Here is a 25,480-nt window from a genome sequence, read left to right as displayed (position 1 = left end):
AATGTATCAAAGTTTCTGGAGCGAATAATATTTTTAGGAACTCCAATACTGTTGCAGCTTTTATTATTTGACCATTTTTGAATGCACCTCTGTTCCCCCTCACTAAAAGGATGAACAGTAAACAGAAACACTTTCTCAGCATCCGAAAATTACGTTGGCTCAAACACTCAGTGTTGAGAAGCAAGGCTGTTGTTGTGAAGATATTCAAATGATCCCTCTCGTTCACCCTGCCTCCACCCTCTGTTGACCTCTTGAACTTAGCCCCCGCAGACATTGACGCTCTGCAGAGGTACCAGTACCAGGCTCAGCCAGCTGTGGATGTCAGCCTGCCTGAGTGACGTAATTATTTGCCCTCAGAATGCTGGCAACCCTGCAGCAACCAAAGAGTTGATTACTAGTGTGCATGTGCACGTGCGTGTGTGCATGCGTGTGTGTGTGTGTGTGCGCATGTGTGTGTGTGTGTGTGTGTGTGTGTGTGTGTGTGTGTGTGTGTGTGTGTGTGTGTGTGTGTGTGTGTGTGTGTGTGTGTGTGTGTGTGTGTGTGTGTGTGCTCGCATACGCGAGTGCGTGCTTGAGTGAGTGTGTGCGTGTGCATGGTGGCACTGTGGTCTTTGTTTGTTTGACCTCGATGCCCTTTGTTCCTCTCTGATCGTGGCACAGACAAAGGATATTGTGTCCCCTGCCACAAAGAGAAGTTGTTTCGTCAGGCCCCTGAAGCACCATGTTCCACTACCATCTCTCACTTGCTTGGTGACGCCTGTGACCAGTGGTGAAGGAGGGCTGGACGAGAGACAGTAAGGGCTGAGCTGTGTCACAAGCAGAACAGCTGTCACATGCGGATGAAACCACAGCAGCGAGTGTTGTCTTTCAGTAGCAATACATTGCAGACGGTCCTGTAACACACCGGTTGACGTTGGAATCTTGCTTGTTTTGCGGGAGTACGGGATCAAAAGCAGCAAATGTTTCCGGTCAGGCAGCCTTGGCTTTGCAAAGCCTTAGGTGCTTTTCCTCTCTCCCATTTCTACCAATGCAATTATTAACAACCTGGATATTTGCTACAGTATACCTGCTTGAACAGCTCTGCTTACTCTGGAAGAGTTGTGTGAGACTGGTGACTGGTTTTGTATGGACGCTTTATTGGGACTCACTGCTTGAACACTTGGCTTTCACTGCTGTCGTTAACTTTTATGTTGCTTTCATGTCTGTTGATGGAGTTGGGTGTACTATGCTGATGGATTTGGCAAACAGAGCGAGGCCATTTCCTTAACTCCCCGCAGAAGGGTGAAAGGGGTCAACGCAGTGCTTTAAATGTGCTGTGTGATTATATGTGCGGTGTGTGCCGCTGGTGTGCTGATATATTATGCCCCCTCAGGTTGTTATGATTGCTGTATCCGGTGCTTCGGGGCAGTGCCCTACCCATCCTTGGTGGCCACATTGCTGTGCTTTGCGGGCATGGCATTATTTTGTGGCTGCGGGCACGAAGCGCTCACTCAGACTGAAGTGCTCGTCGAGACGTACTTCGCTCGCAATGCCCAGGACTACCTGGTCCTGTCATCATTGTGAGTGGCACATAAATAAACTCTTTTTTTTTCACTTTCTTGCTAGCAAAATATATCTCTCAGCTGTATCTCACCATACAGTAGCATCTCTAACTTTCCCTTATGACTTTGTTCCAGTATCCAATACTTCCAGTACGTGATCTATGGCCTGGCATCGTTCTTCTTTCTCTATGGCATCCTGCTGCTAGCAGAGGGCTTCTATGCAACCAGCGCTGTCAAGCAGACCTTTGGGGAATTCAGGAGCACCAGTTGTGGACGCGGTCTCAGTCTGACTGTGAGAAAATGGAGTGGTGGAGAGGGAATGAGGGAGGGGGAATATGAGGTCATGGTCATGTCATTGTTGCTGAATGGTCATCTGTTTTAGCTTGTAAACACAAGGTTGCTTTGTGTGTGTGTGTGTGTGTGTGTGTGTGTGTGTGTGTGTGTGTGTGTGTGTGTGTGTGTGTGTGTGTGTGTGTGTGTGTGTGTGTGTGTCATATATATATATATATATATATATATATATATATATATATATATATATATATATATATATATATAATGTCACATACATTGGGGTTGAATTAAAGACAACATGGTTAACAACAGTTACTGCAAAACCTTGCACTTCTGCTGTTACATTACTTGTCTCCGTTAACCTTCTGTATTGCTTCCTTCCACAGTTCATCGTAGTGACGTACATCTTGGCTGTCATCTGGCTGGCCGTGTTTGCTTTCACAGCCATCCCTGTGTACTTCTTCTTCAACATGGCTCAGACCTGCCATAACATAAACATCCTGGCTGAGGGCTCCCCTCTTACTCAGCATGGTTGGATTTGCATGGACGCCAGGCAGTATGGTATGTTGTTTTTGCTGCAAACCCATGACTTTAATTTGAAAGAAAATCTATACTAAAGAATAACTGTAGTCATTGTAGTTGTATATAATTATAACTATAATATAAAATAATTTGGGATAGTTTATACTGTAGTGTATAAGAAGCTATAACTGCACCTGATCCTCATTTGAGAATCTGTTGCATGCTTTCTTACTAATTAACTACAGAGCTATGCAAGACATATAGAGCATAACCATTTCACGATGACACATGATGCCATTCTCTAACCCTGGGGTTCTCAAACGTTTGAATTTCAAGGACCCACAGTTTGGCATTAGACCGCGGACCCCCATAACTCTGACAGCGTACCAAATTATTGATAGTTAGGAACCACAGAAAATCATGAGATGTTTGAGGCAAATGAATAATTGCACTTTGTGTCACAATGTCTTTATTTAAGGTCTGCTGCCTTGGAATGCAATGCCAGGAAAGGCATGTGGGTTGACCTTGGCATCCATTTGTAAAAGCAGTGAAGTAAGTAGATGTATCCAATATTCAATGATCACTTATCCTTCATATTGTCCTTACACACAGTATTGTGGAGCAGGCTATTGTAAAAAAAAAAAAAAAAATCCACTCTCTTAATGTGGTGCATCTAATTGAATGTAGCCTGGATGGCATAAATCAAAATGTAATTATTCACAATTGGTCAACCCAATAGCAAAAAGAAAAGATTGGTGAACCTCTAGTGAACTACATTGTGTTTGATGTCTTCACAGTTCCATCTCACATATGACTTGTTCATTGCTGCATTTGCTGGTGCTGGTGTTGCTCTCTTAGCTTTGGTGAGTAAAGAGTTTAGCCTTCCTCTCAAGTAAATGGCACTAAAGTGTGCTTTTAGCATAATAGTTGTAGTAATGTTGAAATGAATGCAAAGTACCTGGTTACCTTCCACATCGCTACACATGTGCCCTCGAGGACTTGCTTGCATCATTAGTGCTGACCTATGTTTCCTGCTCTTCTGTCTCCTTTACATTTGTCTTCCATCCCTTTCCATCTCCTCTATAGGTTCTGTACGTGGTGGCAGCCACCTATAACTATGCAGTCTTGCGGTTCCTGGGCAGGAAAGGGCTACGCTGGTGAATGTAGGCCTACTGCCCTGTTCAAATCAGTCCCATTTGGCATGGAATGGACAGTGGACAACTTGCACACCACATCCTCCGTACACCAACAAACCCTGCATCATCTGCTTACTGTTTAAGATTTGTCCAATAACTGATGTCATAATTGGTAAGAATAATTCATTTATACTTTGTCGAACAACAGTGTCACTCGCCAAAAAGATTTTTGACTAAAAAGCACAACACATCAACACTGTCCGACAGAGTATACATTTATGGCTTAAGGGGCAGTTAGATTTCTGATATTTTAGTTTGATATCACGTTTCATGAGCTATACTGGTCAAATAATTGAAACCTCCTTTTCAATTGGCACTATGGTATGGTTACTGAGAAATGTCCTTCCCATCCGTCAATGGAAACGAATGGATCAGCTAGCCAGTATCTAAAACCAAATGCTGGCTAGCTGTCGCTGACATTAGCATTGCTACAACATGCTAACAAGCTTTCGGTGGGCATTTCTCAGTGCCCACCGAGAACTGACGATTTTAAGCTATTAAACAAGAACTATGGGAGGTGCACTAATAAACCAAAAAATATATATCAAAAACTGAACTATCCCTTTAAGGTAGAGGAATGTACATAACTCATAGCAACCAATAACATGCTCTGCTCACAAAATCCTACTCTCCTACTTTGTCTTTCATTACAAGGGGTCGATTCCCTTAAGTTTGTGATTCATTTCCCCCTTGGGGCAGCAAATCTCTCATTTTGATTTACACATTTTGTGGTGCTTTGTTGGTGCTGATGTATCTGCCAAGAGCAGGATAAATGACAGTTCCCTGAGCTAATCATCCTTGCTGCATAGAATCCCTACAGATTACTGATGTCTGTATCTATTTTGAATATCATTTGCTCCCATTGTGTTTCCTACGATCATAATATGATACATAATTATTATTATGTATCAAAATTTCATTTTCACTAATACAAATAAAGAACAATGCATCAAAGTTCTGTGCCCACAATGATGTCTAGGATGTAGCCTCTCTTGTGATTATTTCCATCTAATTGTTTGGCATTCACACATAACACATTTTTATTTTCTTTAAATACCACTGTGTGGGGGGAGAGAGATCATGTGTCAATTTTCTGGGGGGTATGCTTTAGCTGTTGCTTAAAATAAACCATATCTTGTCCACTGGCATTGTGGTGCTCTTAACAATTTATATTTTTGTGTTTTATTCCCAAGTGGCTTCTTTTTGATGTGAAGTCCAACCATTTACTGAGCTGGGCTGTGTGTATGCTCTTTTGAAATGATGACTTTGATTATTAAAGCTTTTGAATCTACATTGTAATTTTATTTCATTCTCGTGCAGTCCTGTAATGAAAGTACATATATAGTAGAGTATTTCCATTCAACATTTCAACATATTAGCATATGTTTTTGAACATATAATTTGGCAATACAGTATACTTAAAGATATAACACAAGACAAGACAGTGTAAACCTCTTTGCAGTCATACAAGGTGCAACTGGCAACTACAGTACAGCAGAAATATTACCCAAAGATTTTACATTATTTCATGACATACTATTTGTTACTGATTTGTCTTTATCTTTTATCACTAAAGTGTGTGTATACAAAAAAAATAGAAATATATATATTTTTTGTAACGTGTAACGGTAATGGCAGAAAGGTTCCTATTCACTGTAATCACAGTATTCATGATGGTCCTTCCCTTGGGTTTTGGTTAATTAAGGTCTAGATAGTTTTTGCGAAGCAGATTCCACAGTGGATGACTTGCTCATGCAGGAACATTGGTGTCATCATGTCTCCCAGGGCCCTGCTACACGCACCGCACTGCAATAGTAATCATCACATTCAATATTAGATTTGATGCTGCTGCCCTGGAAAGATAATGTCAACCAAAATGAATGACATGCAACCACCGACACATACTGTATCCCAACAGGTACAGAACAAACAGAACAAACCTTCAAGCAGTCGGGGTGGCTGTATGCTGGAGGGTAACTAATTGTGATCTTGATACTTCCATCCACTGCCTTTTTACAGTATGTACAAATGGGCATACCGTCCCTTTAGTGGACAAGAGTTAAAAAATATATATGTGTTATGATGCAGAATATGATGCAGAATATGCAGAAGACACATAATTGTTGAGTTATTTGAGCTGTTAAAATTGTTAAAGTTATACATCAATAACACTCCCATCTATAAATAAATCAAATCAATAGTCACAAAATACACAGAAATTCTCAACTCACTTCATCTCAGGTTGTGCCAGAACACTCAGCACATCCACCGGAGGCTTTTCAAAGGTCTCAGTGCTGAAGAAATATTTGCCAAGAAAAAGAACATTTTCTTAAAAATGAAGACAAATACATATGGCACAGTCAGTGTACACACGACAATGATCTTTATGAAGAACACTCACATTAATACGGTGTTGGTGCTAGCAGGTTGTTGATTTGGAGTTAACTCCACGGTGCTTGAATCTTCTGCTCGGTCCACATGTTCACCTACAGTTTCAACAGACTCCACCTGCAGCACATCAGCCAGTTCAAAGGTACTTTCCTCCAACTGACTCTGCGCAGCTTGAGCAACTGACTCACTTACGGGTTCAGCAGGAATCGTAACACTGGAACAATCTGTGTGATCAATAGCAGCGTCAGGCGTTGGTCCACAGCTTTGCTCTAGAGCAACTACATCCGCAGACTGGACTTCATGGGCAACTACAATGGCAGCTTCAGGCTCACCCACAGGGACAGAGACTGGGTCTGATTGAGCTACGGCTTCGACAACACACGTGGCAGTCGTTTCTTCAGGAAGCTGATTGAGAGAAGGAGTGACTGGTTCTGCAACAGCAGCTGGGTCTTGGACCACAAATTCTGCTCCTTCTGGTGCAGCATTGGTTACAACAGCCTGCTCTACAGCAGGCTGTGTAACAGGTTCTACAGCAGCCCCCATTGTATTATCCTCAATAAGCTCCTCTGCTGGCAGGAGAGTTGATTCCATTCCAACCTGCTCCAGCTGGGATTTGCTAGCTGGCTCTTGGTCAGCAGCAGTTTTCACATCGGGGTTCTCTGTGTTTTCTGCTTTTGGTTCATCTGTGAGCTCTACACTGATTTGAGAATTGTCTCGACTCAGCTCTGTTTCTTCACTCAGCTCTGCCATGGCCTCCGCTGATGATTCTTCAACTGGATCGACATGGAGGTCTGCAGAGACCTCAGTAGCTGTCTCACTGGGTTCTGCGTTTGATTGGTCAACTGGTGCATCAATATGTTCTTCAGCAGTTCCATTGGCAAGAGCTTGCTCAGTTGGCTCCACCACAAAGTCTTCCACTGAATTTCCATGTGTTGGATTAACTGGTTGCATCGTGTCATTTTGTCCTGTGGGTGTTGCAGGGCTGAGACACAGACAGGATTATTCATTCCCAAATATGCTTTCAGGAGGACAATATAACAGTTTCCACAAAATGGCTGTGCATATCGGCATTTCTGCTGTGTGAAAATGTTGGTGTAGTACGATTTAAAGATGAGGACAGGAGTTTTCAAATGAAGAGCGATAAGAAAACACCAGCGGTGTGTTCAGTTACCTCAATAATATGTCAGACACTAACCTTTCTGTTGGCACCTCAATAGCTTCAGTCAGTTGGACGTCTGTCTTAGTAGGGCTAACATTGTTGTTAGGTTGACTTTCTGAGCCACTAAAAGAGAAAACAACACAATACAAAAGGGATTTCGGCATTGAACATTCATAGCCTACCAAATTCCGTCTGTAATCTACAGGCTAAATTCTGGGAGCTTTTCTGTTGTTGGGCTCACTGGGGGGCGCGCACTGATCTTAGGGGGAAAGAGACCTAGATAAGCAACTTCCATATCCAATATAAATGGAAAGTTCCGACAGTTAACAGTGTACAGTTCTCTATTTAATGTTTAAAAGTGCTTAAGTAGAAAAGTTACTTTTTTGTTTTAATCTAATTTAATTCAGAGCTACTGTCCAAGATGAAATTTCCGGTGCGATTCAAGATAGAAAGAAAATACATTTAACATCAGATGTTGGCCATGGTTTTCTAGACAATGTATTTGTAATTACTTATTTATTACATATACATATACATATACATTTACTTTATCCAGGTGAGGTTCAGCAATGCCCTGTTTCACACTCATGCAGTTACAAATATTCACACCTGGGAGCTGCCCAGTCCTATACTTTGTTGTATAACCCTGGGATAAGTACAGATTGACTGCTGATATCTCCAGATTATTTTCTGGTTAGCAGTTTAATTAATGGACAACGTAAGAGACAAGTTTCTACTTTTTTATTTTTTTAAGATCAATATTATGAACATGTCATGCACTCACCCAAATTTCTTGGCTGTTGAGAGGACATATGAACTCTGTCTAACCATGGGAGGTCTGGTCTCTACAGCATCCTCATTTCTATAAGAGAGATGAATTCATAGTGAATGTACAGCATGATAGTGATGATAGTAATCATTGGTTTAGAGTGTTTGTTCAGTAGCAGAAGTCTCCCTGTCTCTCCAGCTCTTTAATAAACAGATAATGCATTTTCAGGTCGTGATACCAATTTTATCCAATCACGAGAGAGAACTCATACAGGATACAGGATAAAGAAGTGAAATTGGAAGGGATGACAAAGACAAAATTGGAACTGGAACAATATCAAATTGAAGCTGATAAATGGGTGCTCTCTCCTGATTGGTTGAACATTTTCTGTTAATTAAAGAGCTGGAGAGATGGGGGGGGGGGGGGGGTCTGTTACTGAACAAACACTCTATAGCAATGAATACTATCAGAATATAGTGCTTTCACCTTTTAACAAAAAACCTTTAGTTTTTACCAAAAAACATCACCCTATTAAGTATGACAGCTTGCTCTTTTGTGACCCATTCACTACAAATGTGATGTCACAAACATAGACCTGCAATCAGTGATGAGTCCTCTGGGAATGCATGATCTAGGTATGGTGATGAAGCTCCTTATTCCAATGTGGTTTCTTTGACATACAATAGCAACATCAAAGTCCCATGGCATCAGTGGCATGCAGTTTCTGAACTATTACATGCCAGAGTGTGCACACAATTTCACTGAATCCCCTTTCTAATATTCACAAGCCATTTTGATAAATTATGATCTATGGTAGTTCATGCCATAGATCTAGTTCATGGCCTAATTCTTCACTCCTGCATTATATAATTTTGTAAGATGTTAGAAAACAAATTCATTTTCATGTAATTAGTTGATCCACAACACAATGCAAAACTATTTTATTGAGGATGTCTGTTAGTTTGTTTGTATGTGTCTAGTATTCTACCTAAATAACCAGGGAAGCTGCAATTCTAACTACATATTCTGTATATCCTCAGTCCAAGGGAATATGCAATTTAAAACTATATCCTAGTCTATGGTCACCCACTACACATATTAGGGTTTACAGTTTATTACTTTTTTATTTTATTTGACAATTTCTATACAGAGGAAAATCCCATTGAGATAAAATACCTCTTTTACGAGGAAGCCCTTCTAAAATATGACTCAACTACTGGCAGTATCTTGGTCTGTATAATATATTTTTTATTTCTTACCTTTTATTACCTGTGTACTATATTTTGTAATATCTGCAGGACCTTAATTGCACAGTTGCAAAGTCTGGTGGATGTCATTCTGTCTGCAATTTCTTCCGCCCGCCAGGAAGTGCTCAAACACTACCCAAATGAAAGATGATGAGTCTTGCTCAACTATGCACACCTCTAGGATGCCTTGATGAGTGATTCATTACTCACTACTGCAGTAGCAAGAGTATATTTCTTAACACAGACATTTACACTCAAAGGACCACACAGTAAATAAGCTCTCAAGCTTTAAAATAAACAACAAAAAAAGAACAGACTTTGGGGCACAATACCTTGGTTTCTCCTCTTCAACTGCTGCTGTACCTTTATGGATCCAACTGCCATCTCCCTTCAGATTTGTGCGCACCCTGGTGGTTTGAAACACCTTGGCTTTGTCAGTGTCTGAAAAGACAGACAGAAAGCACACGTAATGAACAACTACACTCACACAATCACACTCACACACACACACACACACACACACAGCGCGCACGCACGGACACGCATGCATGCACACACACACCGCTTGTCAGTATGTCTCTTGCATAGTATCAGGACCTGCACACCTGTATACACAAATAACACTGATGCAGCATAGTATTCAAACTGAATTTACCTTTTGACATAATGATATTGTTTTTCTCCTCAACTTGTCAATCTGAAAAAAGGGAACCAAAAGTCAATCAAAAATGGGAATAAATACATAAATATAGATACACACACACACACACACACACACACACACACACACACACACACACACACACACACACACACACACACACACACACACACACACACACACACACACACACACACACACACACACACACACACACAATCTGTGTGAACCAAGGGTATTATTGATAGTCCTATATGTTAATCAATACCATTTTAAGAAACCCTAAGTGTCTGCATGAATGAGAAAACAAAGGACTTGTAAGAACCTCATACTTGGCAGTCAAGTGTTACTGAGTTATTACACGTAGATATCATCATTAACCTCACATCCAATTTATGAACCAGAAGCAACTTGCACTGCAGCATTCTGCAGCACAACACCAGGAATGATAAGTATTGCTAATTCCAGAGAAAGTATTCAGATTGAGAATGCCAAACTGAGATAAGCAAGTGTTTCAAAACAAAAGTTTAGTTTAATTTGGTCTACACGGCACATGCTTGGGGTGCTTATAAAACAGCTCTGATATCAATGCTTACATTTAATTCAGCTATCATTGAATGTTATTTAGAGATATAATTAAGAATACTTTCAGGAGGCTGCAATTCCAAACTGGCCCCAGTAAAGTCATAAACCTTTTCAATCCTATTTAGTTGACCTTGTATTTGGAACTGTACTTCCATGTGCTTTTTTTCTCTGCAAACTTCTGAATAAAGTATTCAATCAATCCATCAATCAAAGTCCTTATCGAGTGCCAGAGTGAAATTCAGGTGGCATATCAGCGGCAGCAGCAGTAGTAGAGTGAAAAATAGGACAGGTAAAAGAGTAAAAATTCAAGAACCAAAATAAAATAAAACACAATAGTCCATATTCAGCAGAACAGACAATGTCAGGTCAATATAAAATGCACTAACACGGTTCTGCATAAACAGAAGTATTAGATATAAGCATGAGCAGCCCTCACCTGTGACCGTCAGTGGTGTTAATGGCGTCTATTAGATGCTCGTCCTTTCTCTTCCTCACACACCTGCCACCCACCCGCTGATGAGTGATGACCCAGACTTCAAACCGTCTTTAACAGGTGGAAACACTGCAAATTCCATACCATCCAAGATTCCATCCTATCATTCGGGTGCCACTCCTTGATGCTGGTATGCAGGGTGTGTGTGTGTGTGTGTGTGTGTGTGTGTGTGTGTGTGTGTGTGTGTGTGTGTGTGTGTGTGTGTGTGTGTGTGTGTGTGTGTGTGTGTGTGTGTGTGTGTGTGTGTGTGTGTGTTTGTGTGTGTTGGGGGGGGGGCACATTAAGTTGGGTAGTGTGCACTGCATATGGTTTCTGACACTTCCAATTGATGTCATCTATATTATTGAGACACAATGACTAATTAACTTAATTAAATGAACAATGCAACGCTGCCATCCCAGATCAATTTGTTCAGGATCGTTGTGTTCTGAGATTAGTTGTAGGGGCTCCTTGAATGCTGAAATAAATTAAAACAAAGCATAGACCATCACACATGCAGCAGTACACAGTATGTTTCAAACAACAACCTGCCCTCAGGCAGTGGATCTTTGTTTCCTTAGGAATCAAGAGGGACCAGAAGTATAGCTTAAACCCATTTTATAAGTCTTTAAAAACCACTGAGTTAAATTAAGCAACATGTGCAACTGCACTGAACTGCACCCTAAATAATTATCACTCTCACCGCAATACAAGATCATGTACGAATGCTGAAAGTAAACAGCCCAACAAGCTTACATAGCTTACTACCCACTGGAACTGAAAGCAGAACACACACAACAAAAAATAATCACATTGCCAGTTTGTGTTTTATGTCTGGAGAAAATATTGACATGAAGTCTGCTTGCCATCCATAACTGTTATGATATAATTTGGCCCCATTCAGTAGCCTACTTGCAAAGCATCATTCTGTGACTGAACACCTATAAAGAGAAGAAGCCCCAAACGGCTCTCTCACAAGCACAGCTGCATATAACTGAATGCATAATAGGACATGTATTGGGAGTTCTCTCTCTCTCTCAGCACTCTTGGATCAATGTGGTACAGTCCTATGAAACCAGGGCGATATTACACAGGGGGTCATGCCTACTTTCCCTTAGCCCTATGTTCCCATACAGCAGTGGTTCTCAAACCTTTTCATGTCAAGGACCCCAAATGTATTTGCCCGTGGACTCCCTATCGAAGTCAAGTCTCCACCTAAAATATTTTGTGCCCGACCAAACCTTAAACATCTGTGCGCTTTGGAATCTACCATTAGTTCTTGGATACGATGTAGATAAAAGGGTAAACAGCGGAGCCTTTGCGGCTGTTCAACCGATTCTGGGAGACCTCGAACCTCATCTCAGAGCTGTATGGCGGAGTGAGAGGTTCTTAATGGAGCTATAAGTATATATGTATTTTAGTGGGTGGGTGGGTGGGATCAAGAGTTGGTTGGGTATGAACTCATTCACACACACAGTGTTTGCATCTGTGGAATGTAGTAGTACCTGCCCCATAAGTATGCTCCCATTAAACGACGACAACCTCAGTCTAGGTCTAGGATGATGAATTCTAGGAATTTGAATCTACATCACGTTATCGAAACATGACAAAGGATATCTGTCACCATAGGAAAACTCGTGAACACATCATATCATGTCATGATAATGACCAGTTGACACACATTGTGTCATTGAGCGAGACGATTGTACAATGAATGCTGCTTTGGCGGGTACATTCTGACCTAGTTGGAGTCTGTGGTTGTCGCAAGACAACAGGTGAGATAGTGATGTGAACAATATATAACAATTATATAATCACACAGGTATTGTTATTTATTTGCTCCATTTTGACTGCCATTCTCCAAACTAAGTTCTAACAAATATTAGAATGGTCAATTTGTCTTGGAGTTCATGGCGACAAACGCAAACCAATTTTGCAGGTAACCTGCACACATTGTGATTGAGTGCAGTTGGACTTACAAGTGGACTTCTGCACTGCATCCATTTACTGCTTTATCTCATTATTATTATCTCAAGCTAGGTTCCTGCTACCCTGCTATGAATCAAGAGACTCAATAATCAGGGGGGGGGTTGTCACTCACTTATAGCTACAGATGCAAGCAGCAAAATGCAGGTGGGACATGCTGGCACAGCATGCTACTTTAAACAGAGTGCAATTACACAATTAATAGAAAGAAGAAGTCCACACACTATTGTAGCTCCAGCGACCAGTTTTATTCTAAGGCTCACAGCTTTACAACGTTTCGACCCCTTCGGGTCTTCGTCAGGTATGAAGGGTATAACCCGAAGGGGTCGAAACGTTGTAAAGCTGTGAGCCTTAAAACAAAACTGGTTGCTGGAGCTACAATAGTGTGCGGACTTCTTCTTCTTTCTATGGTGTGTATTTTTGAGTCCAGCACCTGCAAATTTTCAAAGAGATGTGCATGCTTCCCCTTTTTGTTCTCAATTACACAATTAACCCTGACACTGCTCCTGTGACTCCCCCCCCCCCCCCTCTCCACCATAAACAGACTTGATTGAGAGTTTACAAACTGCTAAAAAAAACGCCTTAAAATTGAAACATTGGCTTCTTCACTCTCTGCATATGCCAATGGTCAATGCAATTGTGCGATTTGAGATTGCTTGGTCAACCCACTGAGGAGAGAAATGGATGAAGATAGAATGACAGGTAGAGCTTTCTTCATTTTATGGTAGGATAGTAGGATTTATAGTAGGATAGTCGGATTAGGATTATAGTAGGAAATAGGGTAGGATCGGTTGAACAGAAATCTGTCATTAGTACTTCAATAGGGTTGCTTACCTTCTCAGTGTTCTGAACTAATATTTGAAAAAAAGTTTGAATATAAATACGGAAAGCTCCTTGGAATGCAAAAAATGAATATTTATTCATAAGAAAGCCGCTAAGAAGTCAGGAACACAGGTGGGTGTTTGTTTCTCCGTCTCCTGAATTCATCTCTGGCTTTTAACAAACACATCATAACTTCTGTTGCACTGCAAACAAGTTCACCAACATTATTTTACACTGCAGAATGTAGAAGGATAACCAAATAGTTTTACATGCTATGACATAACAAATGCAAACAGGAGATTATTTACATTGGGTGTGACAACCTTCTCCTCAGGGTGGTGTCTTTTTTTTGGAAGAGGATGACAGAGAAGGCTACTAGTCAGATAAGACAGATAGTGACTTACTTGTTGTGGCAATTAAGTCACTTCATGTTCTATGAAAAACATACTGTAGGATGCTTGTGTTCCTGTGAGAAAGAATTTATCAGTTGGTTTAAAAGACACCTTGATATTAGCCTATTGGCTCCATGTCTGACTTCTTCCTAATTTTCCAGCATTTCGTCTTTTTAACTACCCTTTCATAAATTATCTAAAAAGGTAGCCAGACAAAAACATTACAAACATGAATGTACCTCATAATGAATTGATAATTAATCATTAGATTAAAAAGAAACACATTAGGCCTAAATGCCGCCTACTACTACTACTACTACTGGATGGAATGGCATCACCCTCGCATTGAAAAACATTCTATTTGTGAACATGTCAAATAGCGTGACAGTATATGTCTCCTTTGCTCAAATGGAAATAGCAACCATTATAAAGATATCCTTTGTGTTTCTTAACAATGTTGGTATAACAAAAAGACTAAAAAAAACACTTTTCTCTTAGACCACACATTTCCTGGTTGTGAAGACTGTCCATGCTGCTTTTGTTTATTCCCTAACGTATGCACTGTCGAACGATGGTCATGCACTTATAATAGCAGATCTATACGCTCACATCAGCTATTTTCGGCTTCACAATCTTATACATGGCAGCATGAGCTGTGCTTGGTTTTGAGAGGACCTACATTCATACATACAGATAAAGCCTGTTAAAGATGGCTTGGCCTTCGGCCACGCTGTATAATATTATCATGTGGCATTTTCAAATACATGTCTATGCTGTAGCTGCATCTACTCATCAGAACACGGGTGTGTTCCCTATTAAAAATGGCTGACATCATTCAAGATAGAATGTTGCAACTTGAGAGTATGGACTGAAGACCAGCCAGGTTGTTTTTCCTCTGTAATTTGTCGTGCAGCAGGGAATGGGATGCTTCAGGAGATGAATTAATGAGCTGGTGTTGCAGCCACTAGGGAACAGCACGTGTAAAGCAAGCTGAGTCTTGCAGATACTGTAGCATCATGTACAGTCTTCTTGCCACATACAGACAGGGAAGACACTGCAACAGAATTACTCCTAATCATAATGTTTTAGGAGGTGACTGCATTGAGATTCCTCAAGCATTAGTTACATACAGACAAAACAAAATGAACAAAACTGTTAATTTGTTTTATTTGTATTAGAATTCACTATAGGATAAACACTTTGTAAGCAATTCAACCCAATCTTGAATATTTTCATGTGAGATTGCAACATCACATTAAGAGGAAGCACATGATAACCCAAGCTTAACTGTGAGCATTAGGTCTTTATACTCAACCACTCCACTATGGAGCAGCCCTACACTGCTTTTCCTTAACTGTGTGCTATTGTAATTTGGGGTAAAATATTGATTAATCTAGTGGTTTTCGTACTGCAAGGCAGCCCTGGCTGCTGCCACTGATGCTGTTCTAGGCTTATTGATTTAAATTGCCTTCTAAACCAATTACTAGGCTGCCTTCAGCATGACAAGCATGTTTTTAAAGGGACACTATCAACATTTTCAACGAACCCGAAATCTTAACCCTAATGTTACATTTTCCGTTATAACACTGATCACATCTTCTAGTTCGCTGTGTTTATGGCAAAATAGGGATCTTGACTTCAGAAAATAGCTAGGCCAATGTTTGCAGGAATACAGAGAAAGGACAGGAATTGCATCGTTATTCCTATAGAGTAGACTATGATAATGATCAACTATGAACGGAAAAGCATATCAAAAGAGTGATAGTGTCCCTTTAAGTAGAGAAATGTTGAGGTCAGGGTTTTCCTGGCGCTCCATCAAGAGAGCCCTCCCCTTCCTGTGAACCAAAGCCAGTGTCCTTGGAGCTGCTGCTTCCTGTTGGAGAGGGAACCACCTTTGTGTTTACTGGTGTTACAGTGCTCTCCTTCACACCAGCCTTCTGTGCTACAGTATCCTCCTTCTTTTGATCAGCCTTCCCCCTTCCCTCCACCTTCTTTTCCTTCAGTTCTATGTCTTTGAGCCTTTTCTCTTCCTCTGTCACGTCTGCTATGTTGACCTTTCTGTCACGCGCCGTATTGGCTTCTAAAACTTGTTCACCTTCTTCCGCAGGGCCCTTGCCCCCGCCTTCGAGTCTCTCACCCTGACTTTTGTCTTTGGCGTCTTTAACGTCAACCTTTTCCTCTACGTCTGTTACCATACTTTTTCCTGTCCTCTCTTCGTTCACTATACCGTCTCTGTTTTTTTGTTTTTCAGGTGGCTCAATGCTTCCCGCTTTCTCCTTTTGCTCTTCGACCGCTACCGCTACCCTGCCTTCTTCCATTCTAACAACGTCAGCGTCTGTGACCTGCTTGGATCCCTCTTCTCTGTCTCTGCCCACTTCAGCCTTCCCCCTCTCCTCCGTATCCACCTGCTCCGTTTTCTCATCTAATACATCCTGTTCTTCATCTACATGCGTGTCATGTGACACAGCCAACTCTTCCTCCGTATGGTGCTGAAGAGGCAATTGTCCCTCATCTCCCCTTTTACTGAAACCCCTGAAGTTGTTTTTTGCACCCATGATGTATTTGCCCAGAATGGAGGAGCCTTCTTTTGTGGATCCTTGCCGTGCAATGTGGCCTTCACCCACCAGAGTGTGCTTCAGCTGTTTGATGTCACTGTGTAGCCTGCCCATCACTTTGCCCAGCTCTGTGATCCGATTGCCAATATCTGAAATAATCATAGTAATCACAATGCAGCACTTGATGATGGAATGTCTTCCTATTTCTAACACTGTTCAGGATTCAAGTCAGCCTTTTGTATTACAATGCTGTATTACAGGGGTATTCAACGTTTTTCAGGTCAAGGACCCCTTAGCTGAGGGAGAGATGAAGCAGGGACCCCCCACTACATATTGTATAAAATGTGTGTTGCCGATGAAACCTTTCCATAGATAGCTTCATAGACTTGTTTGACAGCACTGTGATCAGTGTATTTATCAGACATTTAAAACTCTCAGTACTTAGTAAACTTGACCCTAGGCTCCGTACTTGGTCTGCTCCTTTTCCATCTACACTCAGAATATAGGGATATAAGGGTTCAAGTGGTTAACGTAAATAAAAGAAAAAAGTCCTATCACACAAAGATTTGGAGACCCCCCTGTAGTAACTCTGAGGACCCCTTAGGGGTCCCGGACCCCCTGTTGAAGACCCCTGCTGTATTACAATGACTGCGTTGGACACAAAAGGTGACAACGCAGCCTGTGGTGTGAACCCTTGACCTCAAAACACATAAATAATAGTTTCCAATCTACAGTCTATTTATTATCTGTCTTTTATGCACTGCTGTTGTACTGGAAATACGGGTGTTTCATTGACTGAGGACATTTTTACATTATGTATAACTGTAATGTTTTTTATACACATTACAGAGGTTATAATCATATACTGTACCTTTTCTTTTCGTCTCCTCAAACTCACGGCGCGCTGATTCAATGTAGCGCTGAACCAGAGCCCCGACCACCTGCTGCCGGAATGTAGCCTGGCTTTCATCAGGACCGCATTCACCGGCACCGCCCTGAATACAGTAATATGACAGATAATATAAAACAGTGATTCTCAAACCTTTTTAATTTCAAGGACCCCCAGTTTGGAATGCATTATGCCACAGAGCCCCACAACCATAAGGGTATTTTGTTCCTAATTACCAGTCATTTTGGGTTGGGGAGTAGAAGCATTTATCGAAAAAAGGAAATACTCAAGTAAAGTAAAAGTACCTCAAAATTGTATTTAAGTAATAAGTACAGTACTTGAATAAATGTTGTTACTTTCCACCACTGCTAAAGAGACAGGAGTCTACATAATCTCTGGGCACGATTCAAAGTTATTTTAGCATTCATTACACATTGTATTTGAGCAACAACAAAAAAATACTTACCATGGAAGCTATAGGGGGATAATCTGGCACCGATGACTTGCATTTACAGCAACAGCATATTCGCTTAAAGATAGCCCTTGAACACAAAATATAAATTCAATAAATACAAATATAAATGAGTAGGGTGCGTTCAGTAAAACACAAATCTCCACCAGGAGGCATACCCTAATGATATAGCGATGTGTGCAGTTACATTTCTACCTACAGCCATGAAAGTGCAGTGTGGTCTGTGATTAACAGTTGTACATAATCTCTATTGTTTTCCTCCCTCTCTCTCATACACATTCATTGCCTAAATCTCTCCATCTTTTGTTCTGGGGCATGTGATGACAATGTTTTGGGGTTGTGGGCCTGTGGTATGAAAAGGCACGGGGCAATGGGCTTGTAAATCATTATCGAATATCCAAAGTATAAAATAGGGCTTAATAGGTTAATGTATGTTTGTTAATAATAATCTAAATCTGCAAAGTAACTAGTAACTAAAGCTATCAAATAATTGTAGTAGTAACAAGTACAATATTTACGTCAGGGATGTAGTGGAATATTAGTATTGAAAAATGGAAATACTCAAGTAAAGTAAAGGTTCCTCAAAATTGGTGTTAAACTAAGTGTTATTTAAACACTATTAAATAGCACTATTTACTGATAGTAAATATTGAAATAGAATGTTTGTTCAGTAACAGGGATGTTCCTGTCTGTCCAGCTCTTTATTAAACAGGTAATACGTTTTCAGGTCAAAAATAGCCGATCTCCGAGCTTTTAGATCGGTTATTTTTTCTGAATGTTCACATATTTTAGCCATTTTATTTCCTATTATGACATGGACAGGGTTCAAGTGGTTAATAAAAAAAAGTGACATACTGTAGTTCAACTAGTTCAATTTTTTAAAATATCAAAAATTGAGGTTCTTGGCATGCTGACAGTGTGCACAAGAAAGTACACTGATTAGCCTAGTATGCAAGACGGACACACAGACAGACACACAGAGCCAAATGCATGATCTCCTTGTGGAGATAATTAAACTGACCGCAGAAAGATTTCCAATTATTAATTTCTAGAGAATGTTGTAAACATTTCTTACCGTAAGAGGTAATAGAACGCCTTTGGAGAAGGGATAATATTGAAGGGCACAGGCATAGTGAGACCCTCTCGAAAGTAACTCAGATACAGCTTTGACCTGGCAAACTTCCACTCCACGTCCGCGTCATCCTGAGATCAAAACAACAAACACAGTGAACACCGTCTGCAGAATGCCTTGTGTGCAATATCAGACAAGGTTGTGCCACTGGATTACCTGGTCTACCACCTCACCTCGATCTTTTGGAAAGAGTTGGTGATCATAGCAATAAGCATGTTGAGCAGGACGATCACGATGACAAGGGTGTAGATGCCATACAGTATCCTGCCCACAAACTCTGCCACCACATAGCTGGGCATATCCACATAGTCCTGGTTGGCGACGCCAAACATGGTCCAGAACAGGAAGCGAAAGGTCTCGTTGAATCTACATGGGAAGGGTTGAAATCACTATCCTGATTAGCGTTAATCAATCTAACTGTTAATAATGATGAATTCTTTCAGTTGTTGACTCCTTATTTAATCTTGTTGCAGATGATGAACCCTTTCTTACTACCATCGCCCTGGGGAAGTACTTGGGGGGAAGTTGGTGTTAAATGCAAAAACAGTTTTAAATGCATTACACTGTTTGTACAAAGTAATTGAGTTTTGTTTTCTTCAGAAAATTTATGGTAAACATTTGAGCGCTTCTTAAATTATTTTTTTTATATCTTAAAACACCCACTGGCATCAGTGTTTGGTCAAAACAAACAAGACAAAGTGGGCCCTGACAATTTTCTCAGCTGCAGTGGAGTGTGTAATGAGCTCTCTGTAATGAATTGAAACACTGAAAATGATTCAGGATCATCTACAACTGTGGCAGCATTCTGAACAGAATAGAATTATCTCCACCCGCGGTCGTTCGCCCCTGTACGTGCGTGCGCCTGGAGCTACTCTCAGAAACTACTGAAAGGATCAGCACCAGTAGGCCAAGGAAGTCACCTTACCCCAAAGGTTTTACATTGGCCTCATGGTGGTGCTATGCCTGCTTTACGTTTTGGTCAATAGCTCTTGAACCATACAATTAAAAAAATCCCTGTATTCTTTGGTTCATGACACAACCGTATATTCCACACTCATTTCACATTGACAGATTTTTTTATATTCCATACCAATTGGCTATAACTAGCTTCCAATGTTTGTGGAAGGAGCCTATTTGACAAATAAAAAATCTAAATTATGAATACATCAACCCCAGATTTGAATCACATATTGAGGGGCTTCTACACAACCCGAAGCCAATATTGATTTTATTTGTATTTGTATTATTATAGTTTTATACAATTTTCACCAAATTAGGTACACATGATCTCGGCAGTTATGTGACAGTGAACGTCAAACAACCTTTTGATATTCCATACTGTTTTCCTATAATTGGCTTCCAAAATGTCCAAAACAAGACACCCTTTTGTGCAGTCAAAAAACATGCTTTTTCACTTTGCCTATATTTGCCCATATTGTCTATTTTGTGATGTTTGTTAGTTTTTTTTTTTGGGGGGGGGGGTTCAAATGCTTTGGATGATAATGTAATTATTTTAATGTTGTTTTTATCATTTTGACTTAGAGCCATAGCTTTTTGAATAATTGAGTCTTGAACCTCTCTTACCTGCCAAGTCGTGGAGAGATGACATACGGAACATAGATATTGTTGATACCACAGAGGAAGGCTGTTCCAATGATCATCAGTATGAACATGAATCTGAATGAAAAGAAAGGTTGTAGTTTTTTTCCCATTTACTGTAACTGTGAGAGTAAAACAGACCTTTAATCTTCCTTTTATTCTTTATTTACTCTCATTCGTTAAATGAACATTGACTATTTTACTTTGCAATATTATACAGTATCATACCTCTATGAGTCACTGTCCAATGTGTTTATTTATTCATCATACAGTGTTTCTTCTGCCTGGTATTAAAGGGAATAGCACAAAACCTTTACATTGCCGTTAAGCCGGGTCTCTCACCTCATCATGTCGTCTATCATCTTCCCTATGGAGATCTGCAGCGTCCCCAGAGACTCATGGGCAGGCAGGATGTATGCCAGACGGGTGAAGCTCAGCATGCTGGTCACAGCAAACAAAACCTCTGCTATGAGTTGAGGGTCTTCCTGAAACCACTGCTCACGCCCTACAACACAGCATTACATGAGACTCATTCCATACAGTGACTTTCCAAAGCCATAGCGAGGTAGCCAGATAAACCCATTAAATCTGTTCTCACCAGTTTGAGTGAAATAGACGCAGTCATCATATAATCCTGTCATATTAGGAGCCAGAGGAGCCAGGCAGAGGAAGTGACCTTTGAGCATGATGAGCACACGTAATGTAAAGGAGGCGATGTACATGCTGAGCACCATCACGTCCAAGCAGTTCCACCAGTCCCAGAAGTAACTTCGCAGCCCTTCAAGAAACACCTCCTTGCACTCGTACCAGAAGAATCCTACATAGTGACATCATGGCACAACGTCATAGTATGATATAAGAGAAAAATGGTTGCTGTGTGAATATGGTCTATGAACACAAATAGTAGGAAGGTATTACAGTAGAAAGAGATTGCCTACCAACAACCCACACCATGTGGAATGAGCTGTGCAGGATGTTCTGCTCGCGCGAAGCGAATTTGTCTCGATATATTTCCATGGTTATTGACTCTCCGAGTAATGTGATGAGAAACCACAAGTAAGACGCAGCGTGAAGGAGGAACTTGATTACAGGGATCTTAAGTATCTTTCCCATCTGGTGAACAAAGACATCAAGGTTGAGGAACACTATCAACGGTAATGTATACAATGTGCATTACCCCCTGTATCACAACTCACTAGGAAATACACAAGAAAAAGAGCTACTGTTCTAAACAACAAACAAGTCATCCTAAAATGGTACTGTTTTATGACCTTTGACTTGGGTGCTATCCAGTAGATGAGGGAGAGAAGAGGCATGAAGAAAAAGATTCCCAAAGAGACCAGCAGCTTCCAGGCAGTTCTACTGCCCCTCCAGCCTGACAGGTTTCCACACCAGATAGATGATAACACCTGCTGGCAGATCGGATGGGCCACAAACTGCAAACAAAAACATGCAGTCACACAACCAAAAGCACAGGAGCGATGAATTAAGAAGCCACCAGACTATATTCCTCTGCCTCCATGCATGTATTGTAACCAGTGGCATCTGTGCATGCGTGTGTGTGTGTGTGTGTGTGTGTGTGTGTGTGTGTGTGTGTGTGTGTGTGTGTGTGTGTGTGTGTGTGTGTGTGTGTGTGTGTGTGTGTGTGTGTGTGTGTGTGTGTGTGTGTGTGTGTGTGTGTGTGTGTGTGTGTGTGTGTCTGTGTGTGTGTCTGTGTGTGTGTGTGTGTGTGTGTGTGTGTGTGTGTGTGTCTGTGTGTGTGCGTGTGAGGAAGAGAAAGAGAGAGAGAGAAATTGAGAACAGATGGGCTAATTTTCATTAAACTTGGTGGGAATGATCAGTAAGGTGGGGTACCTTACTGATGATTAACTTTAAGGTGAAAAGGGTCAACGGTCAAGGTCACAATCAAGATGAGATAGACAGATTTTCATGAAAGTTAGTGGCAATGATCAGTAGGCTGCTCCAAAGACATGAAACTTTTTGATAAAAAAAGAATAAACAAAAAAGGCCACGGTAACCATCAAGGTCAAGGACAAATTTGAGGACAAATTGACAGCCTTATCTCAACAACGGAGGGATATATTACAATGTTGGTGCGGGTAGTGTTCACGCTCCCAGTCCAAGGTCCCTTTTTTAATTAAAAAAGGTTTTTGATGTCAACATTTGTGTGTTCATTCAATATGAACTTTATAAATGATGTAACTAAGTTAAATCACCATGTAGGAGGATAGGCATAAATAAGCTTTGAGCTTCAGCCTATGTCTTTTCGATCAAACAACATGATTTATTGGATTATAGTGTGGTACGTTTTGTGTAATTGTTGATGTGGATCGAAATAAACTAAACTAACATTTGCTTTGTGGTTTCTTAATATACATATATTTTTTTTCTTTCTACCTGCTTGTGGTTGTATTTCACAGCAAGTCGGAGACGTGACAGGGTGGGTATACCCTTTTCAAAAGCCTGCTCCACAGCATCGTCGGTTGTGAGCCCATAGCTGTTCAGAATGGTAGTCACCTCACTCTGGTTGCGACACATTCCGAGCAATTCCACAGCGAAATCCTCGCAGACCAGCTCCAGGGCCAGATAATCAGGCTTAGGAAAGAGGTACCACAACATAATCATCAAATCAAAACAGTATTTCTAAATGCCCAAAAACTCAATCCATGCAAGAAACAGGTTTTTAAAACAATGTCAGACCTGAAGCCGATTCTACATGTCTCCTAAATCTCAACAGTATTCTGAAAAACCTATGTTTCTATATCAGTGGTTAAGGATAAGGATAATTCCTTTTAACAGGTCGTTCATGAAAGTCCTTGCGGTCTTGTTTCCAATGAGAACCTGTGAGCAATTAGGGGTTAAGAGTCTTGCTCAGGGACAAATTTCATTTCATCGACACATATGCTGACCTGGCCTGGAATCGAACCTGGGGCAACCAGGGCATCTGGCTCCCTAGGCGGGCTCACTAACCATTCAGCTATGGCCGCCCCAATCTTTTTCACGTCAAGGACCCCCAAAATTATATGTATTTGGTTGCGGACCCCCATCAAAATATCTTGTTCCAGGGACCCCCAGAAGCAAAGATTTGAGTTAAAAATGTCCGCTTTAAAAATATATATTTTCAAAGATGTGCACACATTTTCACGATTTTTCAAAAATAGCAGATCTACAAGCTCATAGCGCGGCACTCGGTGCCGCGCTATGAGCTTGTATATCTGCTATTTTTGAATAGCCCAAAGTGTAAAATAATGCTTTTTAGCTCAAATCTAAAAATGACACAGTTCCAGGTCTTAATGGGTTAAAACAATGTCAGACCTTAAACTCTGGTTCCTTCTTGGCCAGCATGCGAAGCTCCTTGCTGAGGGTAAAAGCATTGAGCATGGCATCTTCAGACGTGATGCACAGATGAGCACGGCTGGCGATGCCACGGTAGGTGTTGATGCGGGATAAAGAGAACTTAAGCAGGTCGTACTGCCGGCCATTTCGACACTCCAGACAGTCACAGGAGATCTTGTGTGGCAATGGGATGGAGTGGCCTTTTTTGGTGAGCATGGTGACGATCTCATACAGGTCCTTCTGGCAGGCTAAGGTCAGAGGGGTCACCCCAGGGGCAAACTGGGAATTGTCAATAGAGCTGTCAAAGATAGCCAGAGAGAAGGACCGCACATCCACCTTGTTGCCTTTCTCCAGGTCTAGTCGGTCCAGCAGGCGCTTTACCACTCTGGGCTGATTGGTGTCTACAGCAACTAGGAGTGCTTCATGGATCTGACGGAAGTCAAACTTGACCCCCTGCAGGAGTGCAACCATGGCATCCTCGATGCCCAGGCGGATGGACAGGTTGAGTGCCTCCCTCCATAGTCGGTCTTCAGAGTCATCCAGCTGGCGGATGATGCCATCACCAGTCTGCAGCAGTCTACCGATCGTATCCACTTTCCCTTCCTGGATGGCGCCGATGAGTTCCGGAGGGAACATCATCTTCTTGTTCACAATCTCGCGCCATTCTTCTGGCTGGAAATAAGAAGGAAGCACAAAGGACAATATTTTGTGTCTACTGTCACATTGAATCAACAAGTTGAACATTTGATATTAACGGCAACTTAGAATGAAATTAAGTCATTGTTGACAAATGACATGTACAAAATCTCTATTTTATTGGTAAACAAAGGTGAGACATTGGGCATAATCAAGTGATGCATTTTATAACATTCTAATATTTATTTGATATACAAAGAAAACTATAAATGTATGTCATTAATTCCTGAGTTATTCATTTAAAACTTAAGTACTTATTCATTCATTAAAAAAACAGCTGGAATATGCTGGCTTTAGATTATGACAAAAGCATAGCTCCTCAATATTAATTAATGGTATTGTATAAATAAATATGCTTACCGATAGGTTTTCCATTGACAATTAACAGGACAGATCCGAGTGTTGTTTTCCTAAACTTCAATCAGCATCACTCAGCTGAGTAGATGAAACTATCAGCGGGTTATCACCAACTAAACACTACGGAGCATTGTGTTCATGTGCTAGTCGTTGACTGTTCAGACAATGGAATCACACCCACAAACCAAATAACACATCGTCAATCCCAGGGGCCAGGGCCAATTAAAATGTAACCGTGTGTTTCACGCTTGGCCTGGCCCCTCAACTCAAACAGGATTCATCTCTGCCCTTCCCAAAGGAAACACTTGACGATACAATTAAGGTAGCTGTTACCATCTCAGCAACAGCTGCCGTTATTCCCCAGAGGAGTTGGGAAATACGTTTTATTTCACAATGGTGAAATAAAC

The 25,480-nt window shown here is 41.0% G+C and overlaps 3 protein-coding genes across 4 annotated transcripts; 1 reads left to right on the top strand and 2 right to left on the bottom strand.

Moving 5' to 3' along the window:
• Window positions 1-959: 959 nt before the first annotated feature.
• plp1b (proteolipid protein 1b) lies at window positions 960-3,518 on the top strand (the record flags this gene model as incomplete). Its single annotated transcript, XM_084074246.1, has 7 exons — window positions 960-999; window positions 1,373-1,559; window positions 1,677-1,833; window positions 2,222-2,396; window positions 2,836-2,909; window positions 3,155-3,220; window positions 3,444-3,518. The coding sequence occupies 7 exons, from the start codon at window positions 960-962 to the stop codon at window positions 3,516-3,518; spliced, it is 774 nt and encodes a 257-aa protein (XP_083930372.1).
• Window positions 3,519-4,833: 1,315 nt separating this feature from the next.
• Window positions 4,834-10,887, bottom strand: LOC311057603 (uncharacterized protein). Of its 2 annotated transcripts, none has more exons than XM_084074597.1 (9): window positions 10,802-10,887; window positions 9,775-9,816; window positions 9,452-9,560; window positions 7,888-7,965; window positions 7,140-7,226; window positions 5,955-6,926; window positions 5,785-5,847; window positions 5,494-5,596; window positions 4,834-5,359 (listed from the first exon to the last, which is right to left on the bottom strand). In XM_084074597.1, exons 2-9 carry the CDS (start codon window positions 9,782-9,784, stop codon window positions 5,261-5,263), a joined length of 1,521 nt encoding a protein of 506 aa, XP_083930723.1. In that variant the 5' UTR covers window positions 9,785-9,816; window positions 10,802-10,887; the 3' UTR covers window positions 4,834-5,260. The 2 variants fall into 2 exon arrangements, with proteins under 2 accessions (XP_083930723.1, XP_083930724.1); XM_084074598.1 differs by lacking the exon at window positions 10,802-10,887 and adding an exon at window positions 10,427-10,454.
• Window positions 10,888-15,830: 4,943 nt separating this feature from the next.
• On the bottom strand, window positions 15,831-25,091 carry LOC311057292 (short transient receptor potential channel 2-like; the record flags this gene model as incomplete). The annotated part of the gene is made up of 13 exons (XM_084074245.1): window positions 15,831-16,741; window positions 17,464-17,587; window positions 17,948-18,023; window positions 19,029-19,156; window positions 19,259-19,451; window positions 20,670-20,762; window positions 21,027-21,189; window positions 21,283-21,501; window positions 21,623-21,797; window positions 21,956-22,120; window positions 23,082-23,279; window positions 24,000-24,692; window positions 25,077-25,091. The coding sequence occupies 13 exons, from the start codon at window positions 25,089-25,091 to the stop codon at window positions 15,831-15,833; spliced, it is 3,153 nt and encodes a 1,050-aa protein (XP_083930371.1).
• Window positions 25,092-25,480: the final 389 nt, after the last annotated feature.

This window comes from Gymnoscopelus microlampas (genome assembly GCF_963454915.1).
Source record: "Gymnoscopelus microlampas genome assembly, chromosome: 12".
In the NCBI taxonomy this organism is placed as follows: domain Eukaryota; kingdom Metazoa; phylum Chordata; class Actinopteri; order Myctophiformes; family Myctophidae; genus Gymnoscopelus; species Gymnoscopelus microlampas.
Note: the sequence above shows the minus strand (reverse complement) of the source record. Positions and strands in the feature narration are given on the sequence as shown.

Excerpts from the sequence above, each read along its gene's own strand:
- LOC311057603 (XM_084074597.1), bottom strand. Across the intron at positions 7,227-7,887 it reads TCAACAGCCAAGAAATTTGG|TGGCTCAGAAAGTCAACCTA; the intron begins GTGAGTGCATGA and ends TTTCTCTTTTAG. Across the intron at positions 6,927-7,139 it reads ATTGAGGTGCCAACAGAAAG|CCCTGCAACACCCACAGGAC; the intron begins GTTAGTGTCTGA and ends TCTGTGTCTCAG.